This window comes from Protomyctophum bolini (assembly GCF_963924005.1).
Source record: "Protomyctophum bolini genome assembly, chromosome: 11".
Lineage (NCBI taxonomy): Eukaryota > Metazoa > Chordata > Actinopteri > Myctophiformes > Myctophidae > Protomyctophum > Protomyctophum bolini.
This window is the reverse complement of record NC_137872.1, coordinates 13,566,834-13,578,072: the sequence shown is the minus strand read 5'-3', so window position 1 is coordinate 13,578,072 and position 11,239 is coordinate 13,566,834. Positions and strand designations below refer to the sequence as shown.

The following is an 11,239-nucleotide window of genomic DNA, read 5'->3' as shown; positions in this document are numbered from 1 at the left end:
CTCCATGCACTTTCACCCATAAATCAAACATTCCTGCACTGTCCTCTCTCTGTCTCGCCCACACACGCACACACACCCTCCCTCTCTCTTGCCTTTTCAAGTCGTTTCCCTGGTGAGCGGTGAACACAGTGATGCGGTGTGTTGAAAACAGCCTTTGCCGATATACGCATATTAAAATATAATAATACAATAATCACTTTATTCTACAGCGGTGTAACTCCTGTATATTAAATCAGTTTACAAATCCATGGAAAACTATTTCATGTACACTATAATCACAGTGCATAACAATTGCGTGCTTAGGATGCTGTGCTATAGGTTGACGTGACACACAGACTAATAATAATCCTGGGATATGGCCGCTGTGAATAAAGTGTTACCAAACCATCCTTGCTAATAAAATGCTTAAATGCAAGAAAACAGCCATCCTCTGTGGAAATGAAACAGCAACTTCCCGTGCGAGTGTACAGACGGTCAGCCAGCTCTTAAAAACAGACAAGGATTCAGTTACCTATTGTACAGTGACCAGCTGCACTGGTGGGGGGGTATTCATCAGAAGATATTGCAACACCACACGGGGAGTCTAACCAAAACCGTGCTCTGGCTGGCCGATCCAATGTCTTTAGCGAATAAAGAGGGGCCAATAAACCATGAGATTGACGGACATATATATATATATCAAACATTTTTGTGGGATGACGGCCGTGTGAGGGGTGAAAACTCCTGAAATCCCTGCCCTTGATAAAAGGCAGATGTCTTGATGGAAAGCCATGGCGACTGATCTCTTTTCCAGAGGTTTTTGTCGCGAGAGGGAACGTCGCTCCAGAGCTGGTCCCATTTCCAGTCACGGTCCAGCGGCTTCATGCTGGTCAGCTAGGAGTTTCGAGTTTCACCGTTTCATTCAGAGAATGGAAAATGGCCTTTCAGATACAAGGGAGGCTTAAGAATGGATCATTGGGGCTCGTGGCGGTGATCAAAACCTGGTCACTTGCATCATGTCAAGACTGGTTAATTTGCTCAACTTGAGCAAAGGAATCTAAGCCCTTGACTAACCAGTGGAGAATTAGCAGTAGCACACAATGAAACCCTCTGTGAGGCGTGTTAGATTAAACACACACATACACAATTACACACCGTTACAGACCTCTTCCATCAAAGTCATGTCAAAGTCAGGGGTTTCTCACTTCAGAGCACATAAATGTGGTCGGATCACTCTAATGGCTATAGACTTGCTTTTACCGCTGAGACGCAATCCTTTCTCCGACTCCGATATGATCATTCCTCTGAAATAAAGTAATCAATAACGAAAAACCCCACTCCCTTCCTGGCTTTGATGTGTAATAATTATCCAACCTGTGTATTTATAGAACAGGAGAAATGCTACGTGCGAGATTTTCGCACATCTGGACGTTATTGGGCTTAAAACGAAAACGAAAAATTCCTGCATTACAAAAACGTACATGGCGTGCCAGGCTGGGTTTTTATAAGATTTTCAGAGGACCACGGACGAGAAGGGGAAAAAAAGGAGTACAAAGTACTCAAACACGTTCTTTGATCTGTCAGGACAGGGGGAAAAAAAGAAACCCGATCTCTCTCTCCATCCGTCCGTCGGAGCACTCTGCCTCTCCCTGCATGGAGGAGGAAGAATGAGGTCAGGCGGTGAAGGAGGCCCGTCGAAGCACCCACAACGCTGCTCCCACCTTCCACAGAGGCCCGGGACCCTCTGTGGCCATCGCCATGACTGTATTTGAACAGCTGCATGAGGTGAAAATGTTTCAAAGCATGCACACACACACACACACACACACGCAGGCGCACATGAAAAAAAAAGAAGCCAAAAAACAGGCAGCCACCACAAAGTGCAGAGGCAAGCCCGACAGACTTGTGTGGGTATACACATACACACACGTGTACAGTACACGCACATATGAACACCCTCCCCCGTAAACACACACGAACAAACACGGTTCATTCATTTACTGAGCATATCCTGGCCGCAGACACGGCAGCCTTGGTTTCCAGGCCGCTATCTGATGTGCAGCCAAAGCCTGCTTTGTGACGGATTGTGTGCTAAAAACTCCTTCGCCATCAAAACCTCTGCAAGCAGGGCTGTGGAATTTAAACTTCTGTGTGTGTGTGTGTGTGTGTGTGTGTGTGTGTGTGTGTGTGTGTGTGTGTGTGTGTGTGTGTGTGTGTGTGTGTGTGTGTGTGTGTGCGTGCGTGTGCGTGCGCGCATGTGTGGAGGGAAAGCTGTGGGGGAGTGCATGGGAGAGTGTCTGGGTCTGCTCAGCAGAAAAGCTGCTCTGATTGTTGAACCTCCACAGGTGGTGAACACACCTTGGCGTAGGACGCTCCTGTAAAACACTGGCTCTCAACATGGGGTCCTTGGACACGCTAGGGGCGGAGTTAGGAAAAAAGATGTAATTAACACTGTGGGGTCCCAGAGAACAGAACCTATCATCCATGGCCTGATGAACATCAAACTGGGGGTCGTTGAAATGAGAATCAGCACCGAGGGAAGGTCTGTTTTTTTAGTTCAGTTCATAATTCAACATTTTGAACTAAAGTTCATGGTTCCAAAAAATTAACAATTTTAGTTATTTTTCGTTTGTTTTTCCTTGTCTTTATTATGAGAAAACTTGTGAAAGTTCAGTTCTCACAACCTGCATATCTCCGCATGCTGAAAATAGCTGATCTACAAGCTCACGCGTTGCAGACGCAACACGTGGTGAGCTTGTAGATCAGCTATTTTCCGCATGGAACACGTTGTACAACGAACAATAAATCAGGCATCACTGCACTCTGTGGAGGGAGATGTATTTTGTTGGCCGAATGAGGCGATCAAGTATGGACAAATACCTCCTCGACTAAAAAATAACAAGCTATTGGAAGCTATTTTTCGTGGCACATTATGTTTAATCAAACAACAAGTTTCCTCAGTGTTTGGGTCGGGATTTGGTACATGTTCTGTGTCTGCTATCTGCGTGCATGACAGGATCATGCAGTTAGAAGCGAGCTGCGCGCTCATGTCCAGCGAAATTGTATGGCTGAGAAAGATTAGTTAATTTGTGTCGTATTGGTGGGTTTTCCGCTAGATATTAAGGACAGTTTAGGGTGTGATTTAGCGGGGGTTTCGCCTGGAAGGCTCTTCTATGGAAACACTCACTCTTGAACGAAGTTGAACGTTAGAAAGTGACGTTCACACATGCCAGAAATGAACTCGTTCACAATGACGTTCATCAAGCAGAAATACAGTACGTTCAGTTCACCTTCACCCAAAATATGAACGTGTTGGTGAACGATCGTTCATGGAACGCATTCAGGGAGAACACTGCCCGTGTGTGTGTGTGTGTGTGTGTGTGTGTGAGTGTACTTGTGCCTTACCTGACATTCTGACTTTCTACACCACTACGAGAACCGTTGGGGCTTGGACTGTTGGGGCTTTTTGGTACAAAAAAAAGAAAAGAAAGAAAAGAAAAAACATTTACTAATTGTACACTACATTTAATTTCAGAACAGTTGCTAATTGTTACTAATTAGTTCAGTTAAAGAGAAGAAAAAAAAAAAAGGAAACCAATCAACGGACTCACTTGAGGACTAGATGCAGGTTGGCGGAGAGGCGCGGGTCCGTGAACTGCGTGGTTCGGTTGTTGTGATCCACAAAATAGACCCGGCCAGTGGCGGTATTTCTGATTTCCCAGCCAGGGGGCAGCGGACCAAGCTCCTCACAATTCACATTGCTGAGATCTCTGAAAGATGCACGCACACGCACACACGCACGCACACGCACACACACACACACACACACACACACACACACACACACACACACACAGTTCAAATACAGTATAGTCAAGTGGCATTTAAAACAAAAAAAGAGAGAGAATTTTTCTCTTTCTCTCCGTCTGTCTTTATAATAAAAACTATTGAGAGCAGTGACTCAGGGTCGAGAGAGGAGACTCAGGCGGAGAGTGAGGATTTTCTGACGTGTCTGAGAAATCACTTTTATGCTATTTTTCCCCTTCTTTCCTCCCACCAGTTATTTACTGCTGCCATGCAGCCCTTTTTTCCGGCAGTGGTTCACAGAGCAGAGAAGGTTCAGAACACTACAGTGGAGTAGCTCTGCTATGCTGGCGCTCACTTATCGGCTTCTGCCGCTTCAGAGCCAAGGCTAGAGCAGAGGAGCCTCCCGAGTATTCTGAACTTTGGGCGGCTCGGTCTCATCTGGAGACGTCTGCCCAGTGAGGTGTGGCCTGACCAATGTGGCTAGTATTCACGGCAATAAAAATACCATCCATCACGCTGCATATTGACACGGAGCGAGGGTGAACTGGCCCAGGTATTACGATATTGCTCATGTTTTATTGATCTAGTTTGAAGCACACTGCACTGTGTGCATGTGTGAAAGTGAACGTGCATGTACATTATTGTCCTTCTGGGAGTTTGGTAGTCAATAGCGCTCGAATGCCTGAGTGAGCAGGGCCCTCGAGTGTCCAGTATGACAGAGTGGAACGCCTGTGCTTTTGCACTTGCATCCTGTGGTGAGACCAGAGTCTAGAGGTCTCTCTAGCAAGAGAGAAAACTCATGGCGTTCCACAAGCCTGTAATCAGCATCTGCTTTCCTGGGGGATACTAGAGCACTGTGACGGGTTACCTTTTTAATTTCAAAGCCCCCAGTTTGATATGCAATAGGGCCATTTGATTAATATTTTATCTCTGGGACCCCAATCTACACTGCAAAAAAAACCTCAGTGTTAATTCAACACAGAATGCACAAATGAAACCAAATGGACCTGAAAGGGTCCATTTGTAACCAGAGATGTGAGGGGGATGTGCAGACTGTATATTCTGTAGAGAGTGTAGATCATGGTCATCTTGTCATACAACTAACTTTTCTGGGGACATTCCAGGTGAAAAAAAGGGGAAGAAAACAAGAATCCCCACAAACAAAAACAACAACAGCTACAGCTAAACTAAAAATAATGAAAAGTTAATGTGAATATGGGGAAATGTGTCACAGACAAACACAGGCCTTACGGCAGACATACCTAGGTACTCTGGGGTCGTGCCATGTGCTGACGCCCGTCTGGGTGTGGAGAAAGTACACCTGTCCTTGCTGTGTGGTCCTTTGCTCTGTAGGGGGGGGGAGACAAAAGGATATTAAAACCTAAAGGAAGGATTCAGGCACACGGCAGAGCGATTTTGGTCTCCTCCACCCCCACGTGGAGTGCACAAGACGCTGTGTCGACAACGTCGGAAAATGAAATGAGGTTTGATTTATACAGTGCAGTGTGTGTGTGTGTGTGTGTGTGTGTGTGTGCGTGTGTGTGTGTGTGTGTGTGTGTGTGTGTTTTTCGGTCCAGAGCCTGTGTGTCATCTGCGTGGCGTGCGTTAAGATAGAGAGAGATAGAGATCAGACCGCGATAGAGATAAAAGCAGACCGTTCTGTCAGCAGAGGTCCCAGACTCAGATGGATTGGTGGAGTTGGAGGAAAGAAGGTGGATGGGAAGACTGAGAAGGCGATATGGGGGGGAGCTCGTTCATCACAAGGGTTGACAGGGATATTTCCACAGAGCAGCCTGCCAGGGACTTCTCTCTTCTCTCTGGCATCCATGTGGACATTAATGCCCGGTTTTATAGCGCATGTGTACATAATGGAGTCGAACCGATGACCAGATTATCAGGTCTAAATGCCATTCTGGATTGTGAGGAGACCAGACCGCCGATTACCAATGCTTTGACCAATGTTTTTTCAAAAAGTTAAAAAGATTTTCAAATCAAATCTGAAAAAAGAAGATTTATTTATTAATGTATCTATTTGAGAAGATAAAGAGAAAGAGAAGATTTTTTTTAAATTAAATTAAATTAAATTCTTTAATCCCTATCCAAAAACGTCAGTCTAAAAAAAAGAAAAGGGCAATAAGAAATAGAACGTTTTTCTCTTGAGAGCACAGATCTCCACATGGTGGGGTGCTGCCGTCAGGACCTGTGGAAGCCGAGTTTGTACGAGAGACTTCGTGTCTTTGTGGTGCCAACTATGGGCAGAGTGAAAGGGGTTTAGGAGGTACGCTCTATAGAGGCCCATGCAATTCCAATGTGGGCATGATTGGATGTCGCATTCATGACATTTTTTTGAGCGGTGCCTCCGCTCCATTACGCAGCTATGTATGTCCCTGGCTGGCTGTGTCTGTCTCTGTCCGTCCGAGCGTGGACAGCTGAAACACCTCAGCAATACCACTGGATGGCAATGTTGCGCAGCGTGTCACACACACAGTCACACACAAACACTCATGCTAGGGAGGAGGGCTTGTACCGTACAGTACGAGAAGTACAGTATAGTACAGTACTGTTGCACCACTCAGTTCACACAGGTGTGATTAATTTTAAAGAAATAGGCCATTCCCACACATTTATGAAGGAAAATGCTATGGAGAATCAAAATCCTGTTTGATGGCCACAGCATTATCACATGACTCCATGAGACAATTAAGCCTCCAGAGATAATGTTTCTGTCTACCTAAATATTGACACAATGAACACTTTGATGCAATTAATTTGTGAATTGTTGATGGGAGTATCGATTTGTATTAGGAAGAAAGGAAAAGTGTACATATAGTGTAATACAAATTGATTTGTTACACTAATCAACATGCATATGACATTTTCAGGCGGACACTAGAATAAGCTAGTAACATTTTAGTAAATACATTCTATTAATTTATTGGTGTCTGGGACACTCTTAAGCTTTATTCCAAGGAGGCACAAAACCATGTTCTCCTAACATATGTTACAAAACCAGCAATGACATCATGGTAATTTCCACATGTCGTGGCAAAACCAAAGGAGGATAAATGCTCTTACACTAAACCTTTACTTAAATGGCTTTCACACATGCACTCAAATATGGACGATTTCCAGACTTTAAACGGTCGGCTGTATGTATGAACGCACATGTCCAACTCACTGGGACCTGACATGCAACTGACTTAATGCTTCCAGCTCCATTGAGTTAAGTCGAGGTAACGTCCGATTGAACTCAAACAGCTCAATGTGTGAATACACGATTCATCCGGTGAATTTACTTGAGCAATCTGTCATGTCCCGTGGAAGGAAATTTATTTAAACAAAAGTGTTGATCCTCGTATCTCAGGAGTGGCTGACGCATTGTCTACCCAGACGCTGCACCTTATCAAACTGAGTACTTTTAGTTATACATTATGTGAAACAGACATTTTCCTGTTGCGTGCTACATGTGTGAAAGGCTAAACACGGGACAATGTGCCGGTCTGATTCCCCAGACATGTTCCAGAATTCATAAGTGAAAAGGGCTTGAGGTTATTGCTGGTAGTCTGCATCTTGACTGATGAGCAAAACTAAAACCATAATTGCACACTGACCTTTATGCTTTTATATTGAACAAAAAGGTCCTACAAATTTGACGGTTGAGCAGAAAACACGGACAGAATAACAGAATCGGGACATAACCACATATCTATACAGAACGTAATCAGTATAGATCACTACTCGTTTTGTAGCCTGCGATGCCTTTTGTTTCATGTAGCTTACACGAGAGGGTGACTACATATTTTATTCATAAATGTTTCTCTCACAGATCTGAACTGCAATCAAGCAAACATGCTCTGGCACTGGTTGGCAGGTCTATGTGTGCACGTTCTTGGTGACAGGGGGGTGGGGGAGGTACCATGTGGGAAATACCCAATTAGACAGATAAATAATATTACAATATACATTTTGTGACCGTAAAAAGAAAGAAACCGCAACACATATTGATAGAGAGACACAGAGTGAAGCAGAGAGAGAAAGGGGGTAAGAGACAGAGTGGAGCAGTCAGTGAGAGAGACACCACAAGGAGCCTCCTAATCAGACTGTGATAGTGTCCTCCAAACGAGGCTCCAAAAGCCGCAACAAGATTTACACTGTGGCTTAACTCCCCTCAGGCTGTGTGACGGCTATAGGTTTGTGTGTGTGTGTGTGTGTGTGTGTGTGTGTGTGTGTGTGTGTGTGTGTGTGTGTGTTTAAATGAATATGGCCGACTGCTTGAGTGTGTGCAGTGCACTGTGCAGAGAGAGGGAGACACGTGGAGGGGAGGGGGTGGAGTGAATGGCTGCCGCCAGCGTTTAACTGCCGGATCAATTCAATTGAGTCAGTCTAAACAGGACACAGATTAGCGGAGTGATTCAGCTGGGATGCGGGGATCCTAAGAGTCATGACACGGCAGCGCAGATACACACAGCACTCTGATGTTGTGGGCTCAGCGTTCTTTGCATTTAGCCGTCAGCGTGTTGTTGCCGGTGTTTCTGAAGTGGAGCGTGTCAGTTAAATTAAACGTAACCACTCGTACTTTTGTTTTGTCCCTTTCGATACTGCAATATTTCATATACTTTTATTTTGTTCTACACTACTAAGTAAAAGCATATCATATGTTGTTTATCAGTGGACAGCTAGCACAGACTGACAAAATGAGAGACATTAATAAGAAGTGTATTTACAGTGTGTTTATGCAGATTATGTGTCCGACACGCAACATTCTAAATCCTACACGGGTTGTGCATATATGCATGCCCCGCTACTGTGGCCAACGCGGAAGTGCCTCACGCCTTCAACAACAATTTTATGGACTAGACCGCGACGGAGGCCCACCGTCTCAAGCGAACATGAGCCACCACAGAGTGAGCTAAAACGTGCAAGTTGCCGTGGCTAAGAGAACAAAGTTCTCTTAGCTGACTCAGGGGAGTTTGAGTTGCGACCCGATAAGGACAGAATAGTAAATCATGTTCTGGTGACGCACACACCTGACTGCCACTCAAAGTGGCTACTGGCCAATCACAGCGTGTCCTGGTACAAGTGCACTGGCCAATCACAGCTCGTCCTTACTCCTTGCACAACCCGTGTAGGCTTTGTGTCTGACACACTGCAACTGCAACTCACCGTATCCCTCCGGCAGGTCAGGGGGCGTGTGCAGGTGCGTTCTGCTCATGTAGTTGCGGTGCCGTTGAGAGCGTACGCGTCTCTCCTGGGCACGCTGGTCACTGGATGGCACCACGCTGGTGGGCGGTGGCGTGGCACCATTCGTGCTGATGGGTGTGTTCTCGTCTACAATACAGCTCAGGGGACGGCCGGGGCTGGAATACTCCGACGCTGGCCTAGAGAGACATAGAGAAAGAGAGAGAGACAGAGAGAGAGAGAGAGACAGAGAGAGCGAGAGAGCAAAGGAGGACAGGAAGGATAGAATAGAACACATAGCACACACATTCATCCTTGAACATAATACACTGTGGACTGGCTTTGCTGGCTCATGTATCAATTATGCATGAATTTGACATTGGTACTGTACATCCATAAATATAAAATAGTACAAAGAGCTCAGTGCCCTAATTCTGTGTTGACAGAACTAATTTTCCTGGGCAGATTGTTCTAGACTAGAGATATCATTCAATCATAGGATTGAATGCTGCCTCAGTAAACTTAAATAACAGTAAAGCTATCTAATGGTATTGTTAACCCCAGTGTCCCTTTTGAAATGTCCTTTCTATACCTTTCTATTTCTATGGGTCCAACAATACACAAATAGCAATGCCCTCTCCAATACAGAACAGCACACCCTGCTCTTTTTTACGTTAGCATTAATGCCAATTACCAGCTCAGTGGTCTTGTGGTTAGACTGTCCGCCCTGAGACTGGGAGGTCGGGTGTTCGATCCCCGGCCGGGTCATACCAAAGACTTTTAAAATGGGACCCAATGCCTCCCTGCTTGGCACAGCATCAAGGGTTGCATTGGGGGTAAGTCCCTGCAACATACTAGCATCATGTCCAGGGGGTGTACTTGTGCATCAAAGCTGCCTCACGCAGCACGCTACAGAAACAGGAGTTAGGCTCCTGCCCTATGGGCCTCATGGCTCGACCGGGCCTCATGCTATCATGGCTTACTTACTTTTACTAATGCCAATTGCCAACTTTATGTTAATTCCTGCCACCCAGAGACGATAGACCACACACCAACAATCTGTGGACATGACCTAGGCTGACAAATATAAACACAACACATTTGACTATGATTATATACAAGCTGTGTGATAGCATTAAGCTGTGTGATACTGATAGGTACATTAAAACCTCCTTGTTCAGACTATAGTAGGTACACAGACACACCAGTTCCAAAACAGCCACTCGTCTGCTGACCTCATGAACAACAGCTGGTGTATTTGCACTTGACGCACGCACTGACACACAGCTGTGTGATGTGCTGGAATAAGACTACCGGTAATAGGAAGACAGCTGATAAGGACAGTAGGGAAAGCAGAGAGAGGGGAAGAGGAAGAGAGAGAGGGGAAGAGAAAGTCTGTGGCCAAACTCTCCTCTCTGCCCCCTTCTCATCGCTGTCGCCTCTCTTATCAGCCCTGTGACTCCAGTCCGGAGAGAAAAAAGGAAACTCATGGTTTTTTTTGGCATCTAATTTGGTGCAATGCCACTCCCATGCTGATTGGACAGAGCATTATGACATAACCTGGAAGTTCATGCAGGCTTCATGATAGTTTAGGTAACGATTATCCAACATGGTGCCAAAGTCAGGCGACAATAAAACGTCTCAGCTTCACAACACTGGCTGTAGTCCTCTTCCACTGCGTGGCACACTCACCTGGTAGGCCTCTCCCATTGTGTGGTGCGTGTGATGTGGTTCAAGTACTGGATTCGTCCGGTTGCCGTCCTCCTCTCTTCCCACCTTGGCAGCAGAAAACAGGCACAAAAGCATGGGCGCACACAGAGAGAGAGAGCAGTGAGACATGGTTTTAACACCGCTGCAGAACAGAACCTCCGTTGGCAGATTACGGCCTGATCACATTGAACATACCTGTATATTCCAGAATGTATTTAGCCTATCTCTGTGCTAGGAGGGCAGTGCACATTATGTGTGTGTGTGTGTGTGTGTGTGTGTGTGTATCTATGTGGGTGTGTGTGGGTGTGTGTGGGGGGGGGGGTTATCCAACTCACCCGTCTGGCAGATCGTTGTCAAACAGCCGACTGCAATCCACCACTGGTCCGCCTGTGCCAATCCGATCCCTGGACTGCAGACTCACTAGATCCACATATGGTGGACAGATGCAGGTGCACGCGCACGCACGCACACACACACACACACACACACACACACACACACACACACACACACACACACACACACACACACACACACACACATTACTAGACACAACACTCACAGG

At 45.8% G+C, this 11,239-nt stretch overlaps 1 protein-coding gene across 1 annotated transcript in view; it reads right to left on the bottom strand.

Moving 5' to 3' along the window:
- The window catches only part of LOC308324518 (E3 ubiquitin-protein ligase SMURF2), a 61,630-nt gene that overhangs the window by 17,231 nt on the left and 33,160 nt on the right, over positions 1-11,239 (bottom strand). Inside the window, exons 6-11 of the mRNA XM_080776572.1 lie at positions 11,010-11,094; positions 10,657-10,740; positions 8,950-9,164; positions 5,049-5,133; positions 3,591-3,749; positions 3,385-3,441 (exon numbers count right to left, since the gene is read on the bottom strand). Of these exons, the coding sequence (XP_080632698.1) occupies positions 3,385-3,441; positions 3,591-3,749; positions 5,049-5,133; positions 8,950-9,164; positions 10,657-10,740; positions 11,010-11,094 (685 nt within the window). The remainder of the gene's footprint in view (positions 1-3,384; positions 3,442-3,590; positions 3,750-5,048; positions 5,134-8,949; positions 9,165-10,656; positions 10,741-11,009; positions 11,095-11,239) is intronic.